Source organism: Chroicocephalus ridibundus, chromosome 8 (assembly GCF_963924245.1).
Source record: "Chroicocephalus ridibundus chromosome 8, bChrRid1.1, whole genome shotgun sequence".
Lineage (NCBI taxonomy): Eukaryota > Metazoa > Chordata > Aves > Charadriiformes > Laridae > Chroicocephalus > Chroicocephalus ridibundus.
This window is the reverse complement of record NC_086291.1, coordinates 48,292,538-48,317,708: the sequence shown is the minus strand read 5'-3', so window position 1 is coordinate 48,317,708 and position 25,171 is coordinate 48,292,538. Positions and strand designations below refer to the sequence as shown.

Sequence of the window (25,171 nt, the reverse complement as noted above, 5' to 3'; positions counted from 1 at the left end):
TGTTCCCTGCTCCTTGATCCGTGTCTCGCTGTTTTCTCCTGCGGTCAGTGCTGGGGAGGATCTGCTCCCTGTTCTCTGAAGCTGCTCTGGTAATGATGGTGCTTGAAGGCCAGGTGACGTGGCCAGATGGTGCGGTCTGTGTGCTGAGATTTCAGGGTATTTTCTGATGCTCTGACAGCTCTGAAGCAGGATCTCTGCGCTTGCGGGCACCGCTGCTGGCTCAGGAGGAGGAAAACCCAGCAAAGGAAAGCAAACGGGCAATGGCAGCTCTGTCTCACGAAGCGAGAGGGATGGTTCTGAAAATTCAAAGCAGCTCTGAAGACCTGTGGCCCATCAGTAACAACTCTGGAAAGCTACCAGGGTGGCAAGGCTCTGGCTGTGCCAGTACGTGTTTCAGCCTCTTGCTGCCACAGCTAGACCAGGCAAAAATCAAATCCCCATGGCTGTGATTAATGTGGTGACGCTGACATCAGCGGAATGGACTTATGCCACAAATTATGTAAAACAGAACTCATAAGATTGTTTGGCAGAGAGCTAAATCATGGTCTGAGATGATAAATATTACAGATAGGAGAAATTCCGGATCTAATGGGCTTGATCTTTGTCTGGAGTAAATCCATGTGGCTCACTTGAGCATAATAAAGCTAGGCTTGCTACAGATTGACTGAGGATACGCTATACAGTTCCTATGCTGGGGATGATGTAGATTGCACCTCCATGTTTTCTCTTAGCATTTAAGGGGTTACTTAATCTGTACAGTCCCTCGTGTCTGTCCGGCTGCTTGACCTTAGGGAAGATATCACTTCAAATGGGTCCCAGTCATTTTTTGTCACTAGCTTCAAAGTTGTGGCGTGTCACTTGCATTGAATTCCGCACGTATTTTCAGCTTGGGGAGCTTAAAAGGATAAGTAAAAAAAATATTGGCCAGTTTAAAGGATGAATGTGTGCAGTAAGGGAGGCGATTGTGTAAAGGTACCACTTTTCTATTTGCTGATTCAGTTTACCCAGAGTGGCTGAGATGACAAATCTGAATGACAGCAGCCTTGCAGAAGTACTCCCAGTTAGAGTGGCAGAACTTAACTTGCGTTGAAGAAACCTTGTTGATATTTATATTTAGAGTTGGGGGCTGACCTAGTGCCGAGTAAGTGAATTAACAGTTAATTGCAACAGGTTCAGTGGGTAACAGTTCTCTGAAACAACTTGGCTGCGCTAGAAGGGAAATTCCGTTCATTTTAGTTAGGTGCTTTCAATAAATGCAGCCTCCTGTTGACTTGAGGGTGTTTTCGAGAAGTACCACCTTACGTTAGCGTGTTACAGAGCAGAACCCAAACCTAAGCAGGCCAGGGAATGGTACCTCTTTGTGTGCAGTAATACAGCTTATGGCAGCAGCATCATGTCATCCCGTTAAGATGCAGATTAATATGCCTATGCTAATATTAAAAAAGGTTATTTTTTGGGTGCTAAATATCTTTGTTTCAAAATTTAAGGCCATGGCCCTGCCTTTATCTGTGCTGCTTTTTAACTGGAAGTAGATGATGTTCTGATGGAAGCCCGGGAATCACGCAGTGTTTGGAAGGGAGCTGTGGAGGTCATCTCCTCCAGCCTCCCGCCGGGGCAGGACTGCGGCCAGCACTAAAGCAGGTCAGCCGTGATTTTGCCTAGCCAGGTGATGAAAACCTCCAAGGACAGAAATTCCACAGTCTCCATGGGCGGCCTGTTCCGGTGCTGCATTACCCTACCAGTGATGCCTCTTTTTTTTTTTTTTTTTTTTTCCTTCTCCCCCCTCAATGTCCATTCTAAACCTTGCGAGAACGTGACTGCTGCTGCTTGTTATGTCATGTGGTGCCATGGAGAAGCGTTTGGCTCCGCTGTGTTGGTAAATATTCTTTGAGTAGTTCTAGGCAACTAAGACCACCCTGTTCCTATCTCCCCAGTGCACGTGTCCTTCACTGAGCCCCATGCTGGGAGGCGCCTGGGAGGCGGTGGGAAACAGGGTGCGGATTGGGGTGCACATGTCTCCTCCTTCCTGCTGCGTTTCCACCGCAAAAGGTACCTGCGGGTGGGAGTGTGTCCCCAGGGAGGAGGGTGCCGAGCTGTAGCTCTCCTTGCAACACCTGGTTCCTGAACTGGCACGGGGGAAAGCAAGAGATGCATCTAGCGACCACCTTGACAGTCTCATTACTTGTTTCGGGCTCCAGGCTTTATGTGAATGCCTGAAGCTGTCTTCTGTCCCTGCAGGTATTTTCTACCCAACTGTTTGCATGTCAGTGATTTGTTTTTTAATGTTACCCGTGCCCAGGACAGATTGATTTCATGGTACAGATGGACAGGTGTAGACTAAGGCATTAATGAAAGCAAGTCATACACACACGGTGGGTGTTTTTCCTATTTAAAATATATTTTCTGGAGTGCAGAATCAAAAGATTATTTCTGGCACTAAGAAGTGCTTTTCTGTTTCCTTTGCGGCCGCTGGCCAGCCACCTGCCAGGGACTGCTCGGGTCAGAGCAGAGGCAGCAGCGGGTGGGGGGGATTTGAATTTTTTTTTTTTTTTGTGGTACATTTTGAAAGCAAGCTCTGCCAGCCGCATTTTAGCAAGCTGTCATGAATTTCTCCCAAGTCTGTGGTTTGAGGGCAGCTGTATAGTCAGAGGCTAACTGTGTATGCAAACGGCTAAAACGTTTAATGGAGTGAAAAGCATTTGCTTCTAGAAGACAGCCATGCGGTGCCAAGGCAGATGACTTGATCCTGTTGATCTTTGTTGCTGTCTCTGGATTAAAGTAAATTTCCTCTTCAAACAGCAGCCTATGTCTAATTTAAAGCCGTCTCTCGTCTTGTTGATAGATTGTTTCCTCCCTCCTTGGGGGCAGAGATGTACTCCAGAGCTGGCACCCAGCCTCCCAGGCGGCAAAACACCCAGGAGCGGCTTTCCCAGGACCAGTGCCCCAGTGCCAAGGCACAGCGGGGCCTCTGCTCTCCGGGTGTATCATCCCAAGTCTCTCCCAGTGCCGACAGCTGTAGATCCCAAGCAGGCGCAGCAGAGTCCCACTCTCCTCTCGGGAGTGACCCTGCTGTGTTTAACAAATGTCTCCTCTCTGCCAGCCCGCAGCATTCCCATTGCTTTAAGGCTGGATTAAGAGGAGGCCAGCGGGTGCAAATCTGCTAGAGATGGAAGTTTGTGCTTAGCTCTAAGCCCAAGAGCAACGGGGATAATTGGATGCTCCAGGCTAAACGTGTTCTGAGACTTTAGCAACTTGCCTGTGGCCACCTAGCAAGTCTGTGGCAGAAATACACAAAATAAATATAATTTGAGAGGAGCTGAATCTCCCAGGTGTCTGCACTAACTGTACAGCACTCCTGGTATCTGGTGAAAATGTGCAGACTTCACTGCTTTTAAGTGGTTTTATCCGGCAAAAGAACAGCAGCAGGACTTAAAAATCACTGGTGAGATTGTTCTGCAATAGCTTAGTGGCTCAGTTCCAGCTCTGACCTGGAAAGCTGGCTGCTGGTGATGGATGAGGAATTGTCTTCCACACCTCATCTTGTCAGCCCTCGGTGTTCTGACTTTGGCAGGAAAAAATGCAGTTCAGTTGAAGACTTCGAAGGTGGCTGAAATGTTGTGACTTTTAAAAAAAAAAAATAGCAACCGTCCGCTTTGCAATACCTCCCACCCAAATATTGCAGCAATACTTGCTAATGAGAAATAATTATATCTCAATTTTAAGTGGCACGAGTGCTATTGTTTACACAAAATGTGAGAATCTAGTAAGACATCAGGCATATGTTTGGAAGGATAATGCATGAGGAATCGGTTCTCTCTTCTCGGGGAGCTGTGCCTTGCAAAGGAAGATGACAGATACATGTGTTTATAGACAGACTCCAGAGCTGGTTGTATTTGCTTATCATTTGTCATAAATGCGGAGACTTGTGGCACAAAGTACGAGTAGAGCATAAGCTGGAACGTGTGCCGCTCTGCGACAGATGCGGCACCGCTCCTAATGCTCGCTGCGTGTTTGGGGTTGGTGACCAGCAAGAGGCTTTATCCTGGTAAGTAGGTCTGACTAACCTTGAGGCTTCCCATGGGTTGTCGCCTAATCCATGGGAAAAATCCCAAATGGAGCAGGCCACGTACGGCCTGGTTTTCCGCTGCAATTCATAACTGCTGGAACAGCCATCTGGGCCCGCCTGGTACGTTGCTTGACGTGATGCAAAAGCCTTGGGATAAAAACACTTACTTGGAGCTATTGCTTTAAAGTGACCTGATAGTTCAATACTCCTTTTCGGTTCTCACCGTTCTCCATAGACCTGGCATTCAAACAGAAATAACTCTCGCCACTCACAGTGGTGAAAGCCCTCTGTCTTGTTTTCAGTGATTTTCCTATTAACAAGAAAATCCATGGTTATATGTTTCGCCTCTTTTTATCTTCCCTGCACTTACCAAAATACATGTCATACTGATACAGCCTTTGTTTTTCGAAGGTGTGTTATAATACACCCTCCGTGTGTCGTCTCGTACTGAGTACTTACTCCAGGCTGAAGTGTAGCGAGTTAAGAATAATCAGCAAAACTCTAATACGCTTGTCTTTCTCACTTACTGGAAAAAAAAAAACAACCCACCCCAATGACCCCAAACTTTTCACTTATGAACTCTTGTTGTCACAGCCACAAGAAACTAATAGAACAAATTATGTACGTGTGCTGTGTGTGTTAGGGATGAAAACGTAGCGTAACGCCTGGAGGAGAAGTTTATAGAGGAGATTTCCTAGAGAATATTCATCTACGTTGTAAAACCAATGATAAATTTTGCTGCATCTGGCAATTATTTTGCCACGCTCTGCTCTTACTCAGTGTTCACCCTGTTCCTCTTAGGCAACGCTTACTCATTTCTGAGTTCTCCCACATACCAAGATATTAATCGGCTTCTCCTGTAAACAGTCAGCAATCTGAAATTGCTACAACACGCCGTCAAGGGCTTGATTCAGTAGCTGGTTTTGTTTGCGTTCTTTTGTTTGTTGATAAGGATAAAGAATCCAAAGTGGATCAAAGTCTGTTCAGTGTCTGGAGCTGGACTTGTGGCCCTGCTTCTCACCCCTTTGTTTAGACCTACATGCTATGAAGTTTCAGGAGTCGTAGCTGCCACACATCCGTATTTGCCTTAAATCAAGTAACTTCTTAAATGGATTTTAGGCATTTCATTTTTCTTTGTTTTGCTGGGCATAAGCGGAGTCTGATTTTTTTTCTGTGGGCTTTGCTTTCCTTGGCTTCTAAAATCGTTTTATAAGGTGTTGCCCATTGGGATCATTAGGCCGTGGGGCGAGTCCAGCTGCGCCCCTGGGCCAGCAGCGGGGCTCCAGGGGGTTACGGAAAGAAGCAACCTCTTGTGCTGGAGGTAACAAATTACAAGCGCGAGTATTAGGGTGAAAATTGCTGCTGATTCCTGGTGGGTGATAGTATCTATGCTCGTGCACATCAGTGCGTGCCTCTATTAATACTGTACATGTCTGAGGGGAGGAATGGGCAAAGCGCCTGTTGTTCAGAGAGAGCGTTCACAGCGGTAAGAGCTGCCTTGGCCCCGCTTGCCACCGCCAGCCATGAGCTGCGTGCGCTCAGGCATGGACTCAACTGCGCCTGGGCAGGGGACAAGTGGACAGGCGGTGGCTGGAACGTGGCTGTAGGTGGAGCCATTTACATTTAGGAGAGCTGGCAGGACCATTTTGCGTCTTCAGGTCTGCTGGGTGCTCTCTGCTGGCTCTCCTGGAATGCCGAGAGCGCGCGGGCATATTTATGCCTTTCCTAGACTGGAAGCCTTCCAGCCCTTCTTGGAAAGCTGGTGACAAACGGTGTTTCCACAGCGCTGAGCAGGAGCTGGGTTTCCCTGAAGCAGAGGAGCGGAGGTTTGATGCTGTTATGATGATGTGGCTGGAGGCCAGGAGAAGACAATGTGGCTGCCATTGAGCTTCTACATACTGGGCCACTGTGCGCTGTTCAGGTATATTTTGACCTGGATGGCTTGCCTTTTGCTGACGGATGAAGGTGGCCACTAAAACTAAGTTATGTTTGTTTCTACCTTTCTCTTTTTTCCCTCTTTTTTAATTTCTCCCCCTTCTTTGATCAACTGACAGGGTGTAAATGGACTTGTTGGCTGGCTGTTTGGGGGATGCCTACTCTTTGTACAAATACCTGCCTTCAATTAATCTTATCTTATTATTTACTCAGTTGTCTAATCAGTGAGCTGAATCAGTGCGGTAGCACATATGCAGCTGTACGCACAGCACAACCTAAAAATGACAGAAGATATTGGAGGCAAATGGTATCCAAGAAACCTGCTGGTTCAAAATTGCTCATTCAAAGTATTTGGTGAAGAGCTTCAAGTAAGATAAATGTCCAAAAGTCCATGAATCATTCATTAAAACAAGGGAAATAAATCCAATGAAGCATTCAATCATCATGAATAATTCATTGTACTCTAATATGGTTAGGAATGATATTTAAAATATATTTCCTAGGCTTATAATTCATAAACCTGACAAAAAAAACTGGTCTAGAAAGAGGGCACGTTATTTATTCCAGAGCCCAAGGCTGGTGCTGAAATTGTGTGAACTGAAATCTCTTAGTGAGTTCAGATGTGACCCTCGGTATTTCATACTTTTTAAACGACTAAAAATCTTCCCCCAGAGATGAGTTGTTAAAGCTCCCATCAGATCAGATCCCAGAAAAACTGTAACCACAGCAGAGCAAAAGGTATGGAAATTTCAAGTGTGTAACTTTCAATATCAAAGTGCTCTCAGAGAGAGCTTGAAATTTGTTCAGCCTGAGGCGTCTCTCCCGGAGCCTCAGTCATCTGTCACGCCGTGGCAGCAGAGAGAAGGGAGGGGGCTAACACGCTCACACGGGGACGATGTGCCATTTAAGAGCTGCGATCTGAGCAGGAGTCTTGTTTATGGGCGGGTAACCATTCCTATTTAATTTTTAATTCAAGTTCTTCATTCTTTGTCCACCGTGGAGGTCCCCTTTTTCCTGCTACCGTGAGGATCAGCAAATTGTTGCGAGGGTGGTGGTGACGTCTCTGCTCTGCAGTGCCATGTCCGCGGTTGCTAACGTGTGATGCTGCAAAGGTGTCTGAGTCTGTTTCACTTTAACATTTTCTATGCTGTCTTTCACTGCTCTATGCTTCTCCAACATTTATGTCCTCCTTTAATTATGAGCATGTTCTTTTCCATTCAGAGAGGACCCAGACATAAAGATAGCAGAGGCACTGGTGACCCTGCTGCTCGGGAAGGGGTGGGTTTGGGCTCTGCACCATGAGCCCGATGCTGGTGAGAAGCCATCTGCAGGGAGCCAAAGGGGCCTCATGTCACTGGAGATCAGGTACCGGTGGCCGCTGAAGAGGACATCTCAGCATCCTCCATGCCTCTCGGGAAGGCGCCCTGCTGTCCCACCTGCAGAACCTCCCGCTAGTGTCTCTGAACGCTGTAATAAGAGCCCCCAGAGGGGGATCCACTCCCTTGCAAGAGCAGGACCTCAGCCAGGTCATGGATGTGTCGAGGTAAGGGAAAAACAACCTCTTGCATTCACTGTTCTCCTCCCCCATTTGCAGGTGCTGCCTCAGAGATGGCAAGTGGAGCAGGAGGCAGAACATGTTCCTGGAGGTAAAGTAAGAAATGAAATGCAGCCCTGAACCAGCTTGTTGTAACGGCAGCTTGGGGTTCGTTCCAGCCCCCTTAGGTGAGCCTGTGCGGTTCCTCTGGTTTCAGTGGGGTTGTGTTGCATTTGCACCCATGTGAGATGAGAAGGTCAACTCGTATTTTACAGTTCCAGGGAGCGAACGTGATGCCTTCTGTATGGTAAATCAAAAAAATAGATTTAAATTGAATTAGGTAGAACATGACAGATGATCATACCTCTGTTCAAGGGGTCGGCACTGTAATAATAAGGAAACCTATGACACCAGATGTAAAAATCGCTGTCATTTAATGAGCTTGTCTGGCCTTAAACAGAGACAGGTATATTCCGCACTTGCTGTCTTGCTAATGAAGTAATTGTGTGGCTTTGCATCAATCTGTGGAATCTTTAATCTTAGTTAAAGGAGCACAGCCTGGCAAGTTGGCGCGGAGGGGTGCTGGGAGGAGATGGGGTTTAGCCTTCCTGGCGGGATTTCAGGCTCCAGCGCTGTAACGCTGGTCCCCCACAGGGCAGCCGAGCAGGAAAAGAATTCCCCTTGGAGCAGGAAGATTGCGTGAGTGAGGCTGGGGTTTTAGGCATGATTTAAACAACTGCATGTGCAGACATCTATACCAGGCACTGTGCTGCAAGGTTTTCATTTCAGCTGATGATGAGCAGTGCCTGCAGCATCCCCACAGCATCTTTCTGCCCCAATCAGGTGGGCCAGGAGCAGTGCAGAGGATACAGCCTTGTGTGGGCTGGTGTCACCGGGGTGGCACGTCCCGATGGAGATGCTGCCAGGCACAGGTGGGGTGGACACCTCCCTGAGCCCAGGACCTCTGCTACAGTCCCTCTGAGAACACAGGGGTGAGAAAGTGCTACCTCAGGCCCTTTTATCAGTTTTGGGTTGCTTTTGCTTCTGTACAAGCCACTTTCCTTTTAAGCCATTAGCTTTTTCCCTCTCCATCCTTGACAGGATGAGGTAAGGGCCTAGGATAAGGCTTCCGAGAGCTACCTCTGCCCTCCAGCCCTGCAGAACAGGTGCTGTGAGACACAGCACCACCTTTTCCCACCTTAATTGCCGAGTGCTGATAAGCTGGTTTCCCTGGGCTGATCCTCCCTCACTCAGGTTTTCTCCCATGCTGTTTTTTCCTTCCTTTTCCCTGGGTGGGTGATCCAGCCCAGGCTCATCAGGAGGAGTGTCAGCTGAGCCAGGATCATCTCATTATTTGAGGCTGTAAGCTGGTAACAGCTTGTTCCCTGTTGTGCGCTCGCCTTTGATTTTCCGGGCTGTATTTCATCGCACTGTGCCGAAGCTTCGTCTTTGCAGCTGGGTGCTGCAGGTTATTTGTCAGGCACGAAGCCCTTTCTCCAGTCTCGTGGCAAGCTCAGGGGTACAAAAGCCGAAAGCAGAAAGACACAGAGGCCGGGGAGGTGGCTGCTGCTCTTTAAAAGCCATCAGTGACACAGACACAGCGCTGCTGAAACCAGTAGAAAGCTGTGGGATGGGTCCGAAGTCTCTTCTCTAACTCCCTTGCGCTAGTTTATGAAAAACAGAAGCTTTTTTTTATTTTGGTGTTGTGGTTAAGGCAATATATATCGTCAAGGAGCTGTTTTCACGGTGTGACTTGAGATTCTCTGCCAGGATAAATTTACAAATTCTGGTAGATGGAATTTATACATGTGGTGGTGGAAGTGAGGGGAAGTTTTACCCTACTTTACGAAAACTTATATTAAAAAATAAGGTAAAAAAGAACAGGTGATTCTCTGAGCAGCCAATGAGGTTTGGGCTTTATTGCTCGCAAGTGGAGTGAAATGGGGCAGCAGGGCTGACATCCTGCTGCAGCCTGAGGACCTCAACAGGACCTTTCTCACATAAATTTGCATACATTAATGCTTCGGACTTCTGCTCTCTTTCCCAACAGCCAATTTCAACCAAAGTGATTGATTGCAAAGTTCTTTTGAGAGGGAGAGCTGGACAAGCAGCAAAGTTTCCTTGGGAAGGAACGGGAAAAGCGTGTTCCACCAATGCGAGCAATGACAAGCAAGTTGAAACCTGTGTTAAATTCCCTTTCCTAAGTCCTCTCTTTGCAAACAGGCATTAAAGATCCAGACCTATTTAAAATGGTCCAATCTTGCTAAACTGATTTTAAAATCAATCAAATAACACAATAAGCCCTAACTGGCATAACGGAACTGTTACAATCCTCATTTAAATCACTCTGCTCGAATCGGCAAATTAGGGCTCAGCTATGCGATCAGTTTTTATTAGTTTAGCAAGTTATGGTGCAAATACATGTTTAAGTGACTTACCATTAATTAAGCTAAGCCATTTCAGTCGCTGATTAAATTTACATTTGAACACACACACACACACACATCCAGGTTTAATTAGATTGGTATTAAACCGTTTTTTGTTAAACTAGTTTAACACAAGCACACGATGCAAGATTTGGCTCTACCTGAGCCAAACCTGGGGGCTACCTGGCTCCATATGGGTGGTCCTTGGACCCATGAGCTCTGCTGAGCCCTGGGGGTGGTGGGGAAAGGGGAGGGGGCTGCACAGGCTCCTGCACCCCACAGCCTGCCCTGCACAGGGAGGGGGGCACGTTGGGGCCTCGTCTGGCCACCCAAGGTCTCGGGTAAGAGCCTGAACTGCAGTAGGGCAGGTCAATGGGGTTGATTTTTGGCAGCACGCTCCAGCAGGGAGCTGGGAGGACCAGCAGAGCGTGTTAACCTCCTCTGCTGCCCCAGGAGAGCTAGCGGGGCTTGTTGGCTCCAGCACTGGGAGCTATACACCAGTGTGACTGCTGTCGCTCGTAAGCGCAGCACTTCAAACGCTGAACTTAAAGAGCAAGTGCAAGACTTAACGATCTTGAGCTGGAGAGTTTTCATGTTTCCATTTTCGATGTAAGAAACATCTCTGATGGAAATACCTAAGGGTATTTCCACTCACAGTTACTGCTGGTTCCCTTTCCATATGGCAGTTTTATGCTTGCGCTCCCTTTGCTGAAAGATGTTTCCTTTCCATGATGCTGTAGTTGGCTTTCTTCACAATACCGGCAGCTTCAGCCCTCTGGAGGACAGGTGACAGTGGTCTTCCATGCTCACACGCGTCAGGCAGAGCTCAGCATGCCAACTGACACCAATGCAGACAGGCTGGGGGGGTTTGTGCCTGTTTCAATAGCTGGAAACATACAGGTATGGCTTCCTGAATGGCAGCGTAATGGGTGAGTATAAACGTCCTGCTCGCGCAAGTTTCTATGCAAAATAAGTCCTTGAGGGTTTTCAAACAATACGGGACAAGCTGGAGATGAGGCAGCTGATGCTGGTACTGTTCACAGTGTAGAGCTAGGGTATTTCTGGCTGTAGTAAGGACAGGCTTGGGCAAGAAATTGTTGTATGATTTACTCAGGAAGCTGTCCTTCTACAGCAAGGAAATCCTGTATTGGGCTATATGTCATTTGTAGCAGCCAGGTCTGCTTGCAGGCTTTCTGATTAAGAAGTGCTACACCCTGCTGATAGCCAGGGAGCAAACAGAGTGGCGAAGGTGGCAAGAACATCCCACTTATTAAATAGAAAATATTTTAAGAGAGAATGTGTAGTCACACCCTTACCCCCAAACTCCTCCGTGTCCACGCAGGAGCTCTGGGAGTTTGGCTCTGCTCAGTCCTGGGTTGCTGAGGCTCCTCAGCTGTCTGTGGTAGCAAGACACCCTCTCCAGTTTTCCCACCCCTGAACGGGGACTCGGCTACCCTGCTGCTGTGGCTGGCCAAGATTCATTAGTCCACAACACAAAATGGATTCATGTCTGCCTGATCGTGTTGGTTTTGCTGTAACAAATAGCACCCCATGAAACCTGGTAGTCAGAGGAATGGCAGGTGAAGGATGTTTATTTTGATGATGGCATCTCCTTCGCAGGACCACCCAGTGGGTTGGGGGAGGAGATGTGCTAGCAGCTTTGTTTCAGAGGAAATACTTAAAAGAGTAACGATTGGGGCATGAAGTCAAGTCTTTCAAACTTTGGGTTTTTTTGCAATTGATTATTGTACTTTTCTGCTGTAGACAGTTTAACAGTGCGTGTTACGGTGTTGGAGGTGTGACCCGCTGGCTGTGGAAGAGCAGCTGTACATCACTGGTGCAGGAAGGGATCCCCGTATAATTCCTCCTGCACCTGCAATGGGCTACATGCAGCTCTGGTTCCCTGGAGCAGGTACTGACCCGGTGGGAAGTCTAAGGCTTGTGCCTCAGGTATGTCATGAAAGCACGAGACAAACGTTGTCACCTTGTCTGTGCCTTCTGTCTTTCTGCCACTTTCTTCTACCTGCTCAGGTGGCGAGCTCGCTGGTGCAGAGCGCGCCTCCTGCGTCTCAGGCTGTGTCTGGCATATGGTCGCATTGACCGATCAGTTACGCAGAGGTATGAAACACTGCGAACTGTGGGGAAACTTTAATTTGGGTCCTGCACTTGGGTCGCAACAACCCCATGCAGCGTTACAAGTCTGGGGAGGAGTGGCTGGCAGAAAAGGACCTGGGGGTGTTGGTCGACGGCCGGCTGAATATGAGCCAGCAGCGTGCCCAGGTGGCCAAGGAGGCCAACAGCATCCTGGCCTGTATCAGGAACAGTGTGGTGAGTAGGACTAGGGAAACGATTGTCCCCCTGTACTCGGCACTGGTGAGGCCCCACCACGAGTGCTGTGTCCACTTTTGGTCCCCTTACCATAAGAAAAGACATTGAGGTTCTGGAGCAGGTCTAGAGAAGGGCAACGGAGCTGGTGAGGGGTCTGGAGCACAAGTCTTGTGAGGAGCGGCTGAGGGAGCTGGGGGAGTTCAGCCTGGAGAAAAGGAGGCTGAGGGGAGACCTTCTCGCTCTCTACAACTACCTGAAAGGAGGGTGTAGAGAGGTGGGGGTCAGCTCTTCTCCCAAGTAACAGGCAATGGGACAAGAGGAAATGGCCTCAAGTTGTGCCAGGGGAGGTTTAAACTGGATATTAGGAAAAAATTTTATACTGAAAGGGTTATTAAGCATTGGAACAGGCTGCCCAGGGAAGTGGGTGAGGCACCATCCCTGGAGGTATTTAAAAGACGGGGTAGACATAGTGCTCAGAGAGATGGTTTAGTGATGGCTTTTGTCAGAGTTAGGGTGATGGTTGGACTCGATGATCTGAAAGGTCCCTTCCAACCTAGGCGATTCTATGGATGCTATATACCCAACACTTCTTCGGCCTCTGCGAATCTCCTCATGCAGATTGTATACACTGGGATATCTATTTTTAGCTCAGACTTGCATGTGAATAAGTATAATGTTATTCCTTATTTAGTGAACAGGATATCCTGGACATGGGGCATTCTGAAGCAAATGTTTAGATAACATCTATTTAAACAATGGATGATCTAAACAATGGTAGTAAAATCGGTGTTGTCAATTCTCTCTGGTCCTGATTTTGAGGTCATGGTCATTAGTGTACAACGTATTATTTTTCTGGAGTACGCAATTGCTATTAAAAACCTCATAAACTTTTTTTTTTAGTTTTATACAGAAACAAGACGACTACTGCTTAAAACGAGGAGCCATCAGCATTACAACTTGCCAGCAGTGGATTTTATAGATATTTTAATCCAAACACGTAAACTGCTACTTCTTTGGGAGACAAAGAAAGATGAAAACAAATCTGATAGCCACCACAGAAGTAAATGTATTGCATGTGCTCCGGTTCCCTGGAACGTGGTGTAAGACCATGCAGGAGAGGTGAGTCACATATCACTGCCATTTGTTCTCAAGTTCAACGCGTTCTTGTTACTAGAAGTGACAAGAGGAGCAAAGTACTCCAGATGTGATAAAATGGTTTATGTCTCTTCCTCTGTGATGGGTTGTAAAATGCAAACTATAAATAAGCCGCGATAATGCGGAGGAACTGCACCCATTGCAAAGTAAATACAGCCCCTGCAGAATAATTTCAGCAGGACGGGAGCGAGGGGTAACGAGGAATGGTGCTTGTTGCTATTTGCTAAAAAGCAGTTTTGTGTTTATGACCGCTTCAATTCTGGTACAGCAGCCACCAAATGCCCTTAGCTCCTGCGAGCAGACGGATGGAGTCGCTCTTAAATTGGCTCTTTCCAAGTAAGGTCTGGATGGTAAAGCTGCGCAATCGCTCACCTCTGCGCAGTCTCCCACCTCTGATGTATTCAGGATTTTGCCCAGAGACCCAGCCTGTGCTCAGGGAGTCGTGAAGCAGCCAAGGGCCCAGGAAACAGGTTGTTTGCCATCTTTTATCAGCCGTAGGCTCTACAGCTCTTGCCTTGCCGCTGGCTGAGGAGGTGAGAAAGGACTAGCTGCTCATTTAACCAGCAGAAGTAAAAATCAATGTTGTGGATTTGCTCTGGTCCTGGATTTTGAGGTCATGGTTATTAGCATACAACCTGTTATTCTGCAGCTTGAGCGAGGCTGCACCGGCCCCGTCTGGTGCCTGTACGAGCACATGCTGGGCCGGTGTTTGCACTGGTGGGTCTGGTGTGGCTGGTCCAACGCTTTCTGCCAGCTGGCCCCTGGGCTTGTCCCGCTGGCCGGGGTGACATCTGGATTTTCTCCAGCTCGCGGGGCCCACAGCTGGTGGGGAAGCGGTTGCCGTCCCCCTGTTCTCAGGTCCCACAGTGACAGTGGCCATGCTGCTGAGCTGTAGGTCACCCCATGGGCAGCAGCTGCCTGACAGGCACAAAGGGCCATGCCAGCTCCTGCAGATGTAGCTGTCTGTCTCCGGAGCGTGGATGTGCAGATAATCCAATCAACCTTGCGTGAAAAGACAGCGCAGGCTGTCTTGAAAAATCAGTATGCCTGTAGCGAGACCCAAAAGCGTGTGAAACATGCCGGGCTTGAGGGCGTAAAAAAGCACAGGCTAGTAAATACCGAATGCATGGGCCAATGGGTTCACAGAGTTCAAAGGTATTTTTCAATAAAACATCTTGAAGGATCAGTTTTGTACCAGCACAGCTGTGCTTTTTAAACATTTTTGGGTTTTGGGGGTGCAGAACAAAACGTTTGAAGTGATGTGTCACAGCCAGTAAGCAGCATGATGAATGTTTTTGTCCTCTTAGCCGGCTTTGTGAAGAAATACAGGAAAACATGACACAGGGAGTGGGGAAGAAAGATGCTTTTTGCTTCCTGGCCGTTTTCAAAGATACGGCTGCTGTGGAATGACATTTCTGAGTAGCAAGGTTGTGGCTTCAGCTGTCAGAAAACATGGGGCATGGAATATTGCGCTGGTTGAGAAGTTACAAAATTGCCTATGATTTCTTACTTTATATCTGCTTTATTTTTAATAATTAAAAAAAAAACAGAAAACAAAAAACAAAATCCACAACCCTCCTGATTTTAACTCCAAGGGTGAGTGTTGGAGTGGTTAGGCCTTCTCTCTGGAGCTCTCAAGTGTACTCTTGACCCTCACTCTAGTTTGGTTGCCTGTGAATTAATTCCGGCTGACTGACCTTGATTACCTAGTTTGCCTTTGAGTGCACCATCTTGGCTATAAAACATAAGATTCTTTCTGCAAAGTATGATTTTTATGTACTTGAAGTCATGTTTTGTTTCATATAAAGACAAATAACATAAACATTTTTACAGCCTTTCTCTTGCACTTGGTTCTCTGATCTGCTCCTTGTTACAGCATTTTCAGCTTGCTGGGTTCCGTCTCCTGAATCCAAGCACTGCTCCCTCGCCTTCATGGGGCCACCCATGACACTGTGCAGATGCACCAAGGTGCAGTAATAACTTGATCACCTGAAATAAAAAATAAAACAATAGAATGCTTACAGAGATGGTCCTTAAACTTCAGCAAACAGCTTCAAAACTCAGTAAACATTTATTAAACAAATAGAAGCCAAGGATGATGATCCTGTCCCCATCAACACCTGAGACAGGGCTAACATGCTCCCAGGATCTCGAGTATCTGTGCAGAAAGCAGAGGGGATGAATTCTAGAAAGAAAACAAGAGCTATACATAGTCCAGCCCTATGGTCAAGAACTACAGTGATGGATAAATACTACATAAAGAAGTCTTGTCCCAAGCAGGAAAAATCTCAGACCATCTTGATGACTGGATCTATGTGGTACTATGTGGCACAGTTTTCCCCTTCTCTAAATTTGAAATGCTGCCTTTACACCTTCAGGTAATGGGAACCTCCAAAGACTTGCAGCAGCAGGAGCTTGATATGCTCATTTCTCAGGTTTAATCATCATCACTGTGGTAGAGGACTCTTCAAGCTAAAGCTATTGGGACACAAAGACACATCCAGAAATACAGATCATCTGCAGTGCGGATGGTGCAACCCATGAGGGACACATCATATGAGACATGAGGAAATGCAGGTCCTAAAGATCTCTTCAGATCTGCACTACCCTGAAGAAGTAATTTGGGTCAAGAAGTCTTAGTGACAGACAACTCCCAGTGGTTTCTATGGGGTTTAACATGTCTGCTCAGCTCTCCAGCAGTGCCTGGAGGCTTGGCATGTGTAGTGACGTTTTTGTGCCTGTTGTCTGACCTGAATGCTTGGCTCTGCTGTTTGTGGGCTTGGGATGAGGTAGCCCTGTGTGTGTATTTCTGATGGATCTACAATTCTTCCATTTGGTTCATGCAGAGGGTGATGCTGTGGGCAGACGTGTCACAGCAGTTGCAGTTAACAGCAGTGGGCCTGGTATCATAGCGGCTGCCATACAACACACTAGACCTAAAGTCCCTGTGCAACAAATTAGAAACTTGGCCCAGGATTATTTCTTCCCTTTTAGTTTTTTCATGTCTGAATAATTTGGGCATAAGGTAAAAAAAAACCTCAGGCTTTTGAGTGATTTGACGGCAAGCAGCTGTTAGTACTGTACGCAGCCTGGTGAATTAATGGTGATGCTTTGCTGTCCCTTTGGCACTGAGACAGCTTTGGCAGAGCTGCTGAGAGCCCCGGCAGCGGGACAGACCTTTAACACCTTTATTTGAGGAAAAACGTGCAACGTGGAGCTTATGACACGGCACCACTGCCCCGTAGCAGCGCTCCCCCATGACACGGCCCTCACCCTGATGTGGGGATACACAAACACCCTGTTTTACACTAAAAACAGCCCTGCTGCGCCCTGTCGCAGTGAGGGGGGCACAGAAACGTGTGTTTGGTGCCCGCAGAGCGGCTCGGGCTCGGCTGCCGGGGCCAGCGCAGGCCCCTGTGGGAGCCGAGCGGTGAGGGGCTCTGCCCCGGGGCACGGAGCCGCCAGGGACGGGGGGGGCCGGGTCTCCCCCGCGGCGGGGCCCGGGGCTTCGCGGCTCGGGCCCGCGGCTCCCTCAGGGCGGCGACGGCGGCGGGAAGGAGCGGGCGGCGTCGCTCCCCGCCCCACGGGCGGCCCCGGGCCGTCGGTCCGGCCCCCGGGGGCGGACAACGCCCCCGGCCCTCACGCCGCGGCCGGGCCCGCCGCCCGTGGCATTTCCTCTGAGCTCACTCCGCCGGCTGACGCGGCGCCGCTTCCCTCGGAAGAGGAAGGCTCGCAGCGGAGCGGCGGCGGCGGCAAGAGGCAGGGGGGGCGTGCGGCGACGGGGCGGGGGGTAGCGGCGCGGCCCGCGCTGGGGGCGGCCGGGGCGGAGGAGGGGGGCGGCGGCGGCGGGGGCGGGCGCTCCTCGCCCGCGGGGCCGGGCGGCGGCCACCCCCGTGGGCCGACCCCCCGCCGCGCCCTGCCCGTCTACACCCTCAACTTACGGTTCGTGTGGCCGCTGGTGACCGGCGTCTGCACCGCGCTCCTCTGCCTCTACCAGGCCCTGCGGGGCGGCGCGGCCGGGGAGGGCGCGGCGGAGGCGGGCTCCGTCCCGCTCCTCAAGGGCTCGGCGCTGCTGCTGCTGGGCTGCCTGCTGGCCCGCTGCTGCGGCGGCGGCGGCCCCAGGCCCGGCGGGGTCCGGGCGGCGGCGGCGGCGGCGGGGTCGCGGCGCAGCGCCCTGGAGAGCTTCTACGGGCGGCAGCTGCGGCTCTCGCCCCATGTGCTGGGCCACAGCAAGGCGCACGTCGGGCGCGTCGTGGCCGAGCTGGTGCGCGCCGCCAAGGCGCAGGGGCTGCAGCCCGGCCCGCTGGCCCTCAGCCTGCGCGGGGACTTCGTCCGCATCGGCAGCGCCTACGAGCAGCACAAGGTGCGCAGCCCCGACTGCTTCGACATCCTGGTGCCCCTGCGGCTGCCGCCACACCTGGAGCCCCAGCCGCGCTCCGCCGAGGGGCTGGGGACACGCGGCGCCTTCGTCTGCGGCCTGCGGGCGAGGGCCAGCTGGCCGCGCCGCTACCGGCCCTTCGCCGAGGGCTTCTGCGTGGAGCTGCAGGGCCGCAGCCACCTCTCCTCGGGGCTGGTGCTGCGCTGGTTCCAGGGCCACCTGCAGCGGTGCCTGGGCGCTGTGCGGTACCGCCTGCAGGAGCGCTGCCGCATCAGCCTCTCGGCCTGCCCCGGGCACCCGCCTACGCTGCACATCCTGCCCTGCTCCGACTATGTCTGCTGCCACATCTCCATGGCCGTGCGCCTCATCCCCGCCATCCCTCTCGGCGACGCGCTCTACCTCACGGCCCTGCCGCCCGAGGGTCTGCAGGGCCCCCTGGCCCCCGAGGCCCTCTGGGGCCTCAACGCCTCGCGTCAGGAGCAGCGGCTGCTGAGCTGGCTGAAGGAGCAGGCCCCGGCCTCCTCCTGCCACCTCAAGTGCCTGCAGATCCTCAAGGGCCTGCGGGATCTCCGCGGACAGGGCCTGGAGGAGCCCTTCAGCTCCCAATGGGGCCGGGTGCTCTCCTCTTACGTGCTGAAGACGGCCCTCTTCTCCCTGCTGCTGCAGGGGCCCCTGGAGGCCTGGGATGAGCGGTTCCTGGTGGAGCGGCTGGAGGACCTGGTGCTGTACCTCAGGGACTGCCTGCGCAAGCAGGTGCTGATGCATTTCTTCCTGGGCAACGCCAGCCTCCCCGAAGCCGTGGCGCTGCCCCGATTCCTCAAGGAAGCCACCCCCGTGAACTTGCTGGCAGCCTTCGACGGGGCCACGCTGGACCTGGCCGCCTTCCAGCTGATCAACACCTGGTTCCAGGCCCCGCACATCATCAGGATGTACAGCAGCCCCCGGTACCTGCGACCAGCGCCCACCCCGTGCCGACATGCTGCTGAGGCCAGGCAGGAGCCACTGGGAGAGTGAGTCATTGGCCGGGTGAGCTGGTGTCACCCACGGACACTGCCAGGGCAGCGGGTGCTCCCAGCCTGCCCGTCTGTTGAGAGCCCACGTCTGCCTGGGGAGGGTGGGACTGTTTAAATGTGGTTCTGTGGTTTTGTCCCTGACCTGAGAAAACTAGGAAACCAGAGGCCAAGACTTAAAGAAATTGTGATTCTTGTTTTTTAATCTCGTTGGTCGTTCATGGGAAAATTGTGAAATTTCTGGGGAAATGGCTTAGACAAGAAGCCTTACATACGGTTGACTGTTTGCAAACATAACTTTAACAGCCTCAGACTGACATTTCTGGAAATCCATGTTAACTTGTTGTCTTAGTGGCAAAATTGACCTTTTTCTGAGATTTGCTTTTTATGATACAAAATCCATTTGGGATTTAAAAGTCCTATAAGTGCAAACACCCCCCCACACCCCACAATGTACCAAGGCGCTCTTAAAATGCGATGAGCACTAGAGCATGGGTGTTGATCACAGTTTGAAATGCTCAATGACATGCTTTAAATTTCCTGTGTAATTGAATACATCGTGCTCAATAGAAATATATTGCGCATGTTAACGTAAGATTGAGGGAAGATGCAAAACCTCTCCGATAAGAGCATGAAGAACCTAGTTGCGCGTTTCTGTGTTCAAGTGAAGGTTATACTGAAGGATTGAAATATAGATAAAAGGAAACAAATAGCACTTTATTTTCACAAAGGCCTTCTTTTTAGGATAATTGGCTGCACTAAATACTTGCTATGGAGGAGGCATTAGTATTTTGTTAAAGGGATGATTTTGAATCATCCTGAGGAAAACCTTTTAAGGAAATACTGAGGTTCATTTATTTGTGGGTTCTTGTTGAGACTTTTTTTTTTCCTAGCTTTGAGTATTATTTTGTTAGAATTTGCTTTACCTCAAGGACCAACAACAAAACAAAGAAATTCTGGGGTTTGTTTTGTTTTGTTTTTTTCTTTGGAACAAACTTAAACCAGTCCAAATCTCAGTGCCGTAAGCTGACTGCTGCGCCCTCCGGCTCTCTGGTCGGAGTTTGGTGGGATGTTTGGATGACTGCCTGACCAGTTGTCTGATTGTGGCAGTGTTCTGACCAAATAACCTGATGGGATTTTCTCGTGCTGTGCTATAGCAAATTGTTGCCTTATTGTGGGGAGGATGAAGTGAAATATTTCAGGGTACTCCAAAATTATTTAGCTCTAATTCATGGTACAGTGGCAGTCTTAGGCTATGGATTCTGATGTTCTCTAAATATTCCGCTTCTTGCATGGTGATATCCCAGTTACTGGAATAACTCGGCGAGTCGTAACACAGCCAGCTCTGCAAGTGACCATAGCTCCTGGTGCTGGTACCTGGGGTACAGGAACCTGATGTGTCCCAGGGTGTCAGCAAATTCAGAATTTCAAATTCTTGCTTTATTGGGTCACCTGCTCAAGTATTTTATATATTAAGACCCAAAATGTGTTACTGAGTTGCTGGCACTCAGGAAACTGAGCGTGTGCCTTGTTACCCACTGTACCGTGTCCTAGGTGAGTGGTCTGAAATGAATTACAAATGACCGCGTGTAACTTCTGGGAAGCTTTAGGATAACTTGAAGTTACTAATATACTTCTTCTCTCCCTGATGTATGTAAAGATACCGGTGTGTTTTATTCACAGTTCTATGCACCAGAGCACAAAACAAACTTTTACAAAATCTATAGAGATCTATTTTTCTAAATAGAAACACTCCCTAGGCAGATGTTTGCCTACTTCTGTGTATTTTTTTAACTGCTCTTGCAGTCTTATTTTCAGGTAATTGTAGCCTAGGTCACACCCGCAAGTTGGGTTATTTTTATAAATGAAGCACTGTGCTTCTTTCTACAAATACAGATAGTGTATTTATAGGTAGTATTGATCAAATGTTCTTTGCACATGGTATTTAAGGCTAAGTGAGCTACCTTGGTGTTTTGATTTTTTTTCATGGTGGTAGACCATGACACATACTATTTTTGCAGACTTGCGTTTCTTGGTGTTTGAAATAAAATGGAATTCTGCAATCGATGCCATTGAATCTTTTGCCCAAAGAAGGACTAGATGACCGGCCCAGGGTATTGTGGCTGCCTGAACTCTTGACATAAAAACCCTTTAGCTGTTAATTCTGTCATCATAACCACTTCAGTCAGCTGTCGGTTTGTTTACATCACTGTGCATCCCTGTCTCTGAAAAGTGATCTTTTATCTGAAGAAGAGATGCATGTTTGGTGTGTATTTGGTATTGCTGCAATACATGGAAATCTAGTAGATTTGGTAAGGACTTTCTCACTAAAATGTAGTAATACCAGGAAAAGACCGTTGCATCAGGAAATGCATGACAAGGAGAGATGGTGGAGAATACAAATAGCTTAGAAGATGAAAGTTGGGTTGAGGGGTGAGTGAGAATGATGGTAAACTCTCAGTGAAGACGTGCTGCAAACAAGCCAAAGGACGTGGGGATAAAATTGGATGAGAATTATTGAAAGCAAGGCACGTTTGGAGTGTGGGGAGGAGAGATTTACGTGGGTTTTGCTTTGGCAGTATTTCCAAATATTTTCCAAAGTGGTTGAATCCATCAGGGCTGAACAGTGAGGCAAACCCTCAGTTTATTAGCCATGTAGGCAGATCTTCAGTGTGAGTTTTTGCTCAGCAAGGCAGTTTTGAGTTTGTGGTGGCCGGTGATGGGAGACAATGTATGTGTTTGCTTTAACATTAGGCTTGGGCAAGCCTTCTTGAGGAGGGGGCTTCCTGCCAGTAAGGCAGGGTGCGCGCAAGTGGTGGGAGGTCTGAGAAGATCTCTTAGACTAACTTGTGGCTTGCTTGCACAACTGAGATATTAAGTATATTTTCTTTATCTGCTATAAAGCATGCATTCATGAATACGATTGACAAAAGGAGCTGATAAAGTTGGGTTCTGTTATGGTATTCCTCTTACTCCACAACAAACGTGACAGCACCGGTACCCGCAGCGTCCCGGGGCTGTTATAGGGCCTTATCTACAAAGAGGTGTACAGACAGCTTGACCTGCATGAGTAATCCCGTGGGCCTTTTGCCTTCTCCCTCTTCTCCCAGCCCATGGATACTGTACACAGAACAAGGTTATGAATACCTATTTGTTTAACAGCATAACTGTTATAGTGTATCGTAGGTTCAGCATGGTTGCCTCTGTGCGTGTAAACTGAAACACAAACACAGAAGAAAGCGCGCGTTATTTAGCACTAATGTGGGTTCTCGGTTCTCTTTATCTGCAAGCTCATTTTCCAAAGACTGTGCAAATGAAGTTGTTTTTATTGAACATTGATTTGGAAGAGGAGTCAGACCTGCAAGAGAATAAGTTTATTTACAGTACCAAAATGCATATATGTGACTTCATTTTGTATTGAAAAACGTTATGTATTTCTCAAAGACATCATTATTTCTTATCTGACTAAATATCTCGAAAACATTCCTCTTGATTTTGAATCTCTGCTGAGTAATGTAAATTTTAAGTGTCTTTTTGCAATGGACATTCTTGGTACAACTATTTTTTGCTGGTTAATAATCAGACCAAAGATTAAACTAAAGTGTGCAGCTGCTATTGTTGTTTTTTTTTTCTTTAAAAAAAAAATTAGAGGCTCAAAGTGTCAGCCCATTTTAATTAAACATTTATAAATTCATTTCCTATTTAATATCAAAATACATTTGCACTTTTACTGTTTCTATTAGAAGTTGGTGGTTTTGCTTTAATTTTTCACTGTAGTAATAAACAGCTGTTTTAAAGCATCTGTGCCTCAAGATTTAAATTCTTTGGTTTGGTTTTTTTTTTTTCAGTAAAAGCTGCCTGCAGCCACAAAACTATGATCGACAGGTTTATGTGCTCTGTAGGAGGAGACTACTAAAGTGGCAAAACCCTGGGAAAGCAGGAAGTCGACGCCTTGGGAGTTGTGCAGAGGGATAGGGGAGGAGAGCCAGGAGAGAGGCTAGAGCGCGGCTGGCACCGTCTGTGGTGTTGCTGACTTTTGAAATGGAGCACGTTGGGGTTTGTGGCTGTCTTGCTCAGGGGTTAACAAGGATTCAGTTCTGGTTTCCCTGGCTCCAATTTCAGGTCGTTGCATAAAATCTGCTTTTTCTGGTGCTTGATGAAGAGCTAGGACTTCACCTTCGTTTCACAGTATCTGCGTGAGCTTTTCAGCATGGCATGTACAGATATGTCTCCGTTCCAAACCGCGTAGGTCACAGCTTTATTAAATATGGAAAAAGTCCTGCTGGAGCCAGCGGGAGTTCTATGGTAGATGGGCCAGCAAGTTACCTGTCCTTTTATTAGTCTCTGGTAAGATGCCAGAACTGTACGCTCGTGGCTTGTGCCGATGTTCCCTATTAAAGAAAGAAATAACAGCAAGACCCCTAGCATTTTAATCAAAGCTAGGCTGAAAATAACTATCTCCAGATCTTCGTGTGCCTGCCTCTTGCCTTGCAGAGAGTAGCTTCTGTGAGCGGGGCAGCAGTCGTCGGTACAGCGCTGAGGCAGCCCAGCTGGCTAACGGTGAAAGACTGGAAAGAATGGCTGGCAAAGGCTGGAAGAATGTCATTCCTTTGGTGTCGGCATTCAGTCACTCAAGTCAACGCAGCGGAAGTGTATTTAGATCTTTACGTCTTTAATAACATTATCTTGTATTAATGGCTTCCTTTAAAAGCAATAACTATCCTCTGGTCTCCATTCATTCCTTGCTCTGAAATATTTCTCGGTTGGAAGCCGGAGTTTCTATTCAGCAGAAAATCATTAAAGAAACATAGGAGTTTCCTTTCGTGATAAATCTGTTAACAAAAAATTAACTGGCCTAAGGGCTTGCATGCTTGGTGTTTAAAGAAAAGCCTGTTTGCATCCAAGTCATTGGATAAATTGTTTAAAGTCTTTCCATCCCTGTGCAAATACCTCTCTTGTAATGCAGCCAAGGTCAGTAGTGAATTTGCTGATTAAGTACTGCTAATGCAAGTTAAAGCTGTCTGGAGGGGAAGGGACTCTTATTTGTGCATCTAATTTTCATAAGGCTCCAAAAGAGTTCAGACATGAGAAACTTGCATTTCTAGGCTGGTTTATTTCCTGTGTCACCTCTTCAAATGTCTGCCTGGTGAGTCTTCCCTGAGGTAAGTGACATTCTGACTGATGATAACTCATTTGAGCAGCTGGCAGAAAAGCAGCCAGCCCCACTTTTGTTGGGCCGATAGCACTGGGAAGCCGGCGGTCAACGTAGGGCATGGACCTGCACCCCTTTAAGCATGTGGATTCACCTTCAGTGCTTGCTGATGCTTCAGAGCACAGCGCTCTGCTTACTCGAGGGGTCTGAGTAGATCCCAACTCCGAAATAAGCAGGATATGGAGGGCTGACCATACATAGATCTGCCTGTACGTTATGTTACCGTCGTGGGTTTCTCAAACATATGGTATGCCTAATTAAGAAGCTACCTGTGCTCTGGTGTACGTGCCTGCACTGTCCTGTTTTAAATATGTAGCCAAGAACTGGCATGTTTGCAACTCCTTTATGAGAGATTCAAAGCACCGTAATAGAGCTATAGATAACGTATGTTCTGTATCTGTGCGACAGTCTGGTAGGATTCAAATAACAATTTACACCCAAAAATTTTAAAGGTTGTTACAAACACTTATGCATCAAATGCCATCATGTACCAGTCTTCTGTGTTAAGGAAGCCTTATTTTTTTTCCCCTTAAAGGATACCAGTGCTGATTCAGAGACTCAGAAAATTTCCGTGTACTCAAGTTACAGGCGTGTGTTTCTTGAAACCCCTGGGAAATTTTTTCCGCCTAAAACCAGGACCAAAGCCGCATATGGAATAATCAGTTCTTGGGGCTGGACTGGCTGTAATAAGGGTTTGCTAGTGTTTTCATGATACTTGTGAGCCTCTATAGGCTTCTGTTCCTGCCACAAAGAGTTTATGAATAATCTGGATGGGAAAATGGAAAAAGGGAGGTAAGGAATCAAGAAGACAGGAGTGATGGGGATTATGCTGTGAAGGTTACTAGCTGTCAAATTAAGGATGAAAAATTAAGCTTGTGATGGATTTCTAGTGGAGAAAGTGGAAAAGTTACTTTGAAGAGTCTTGCTGTTCTGATAGAAACCTGCTGGCTGTAGGAACAGCGGAAGAACAGTAGCAAAATCCAACAAGAAAACCCACTTCTCCACTGCTGTTTCAGTCCCGTCCTTTCCAGTTTCAAGTAGGGGAGAAGAGAAACTTAGAGCTGAATTTACTGGCAAATTATCGTGCTTACTAGCCATGCTTCAGGGAAGGGCAAGGAGGAGAGCAC

At 48.3% G+C, this 25,171-nt stretch overlaps 1 protein-coding gene across 1 annotated transcript; it reads left to right on the top strand.

Moving 5' to 3' along the window:
* The first annotated feature begins 7,349 nt into the window (after positions 1–7,349).
* Positions 7,350–22,586, top strand: ITPRIPL2 (ITPRIP like 2). The gene is made up of 5 exons (XM_063345131.1): positions 7,350–7,366; positions 7,596–7,652; positions 11,758–11,873; positions 11,993–12,079; positions 16,981–22,586. The coding sequence occupies exons 1-5, from the start codon at positions 7,350–7,352 to the stop codon at positions 18,834–18,836; spliced, it is 2,133 nt and encodes a 710-aa protein (XP_063201201.1). The 3' UTR covers positions 18,837–22,586.
* The last annotated feature ends 2,585 nt before the right edge of the window (positions 22,587–25,171 follow it).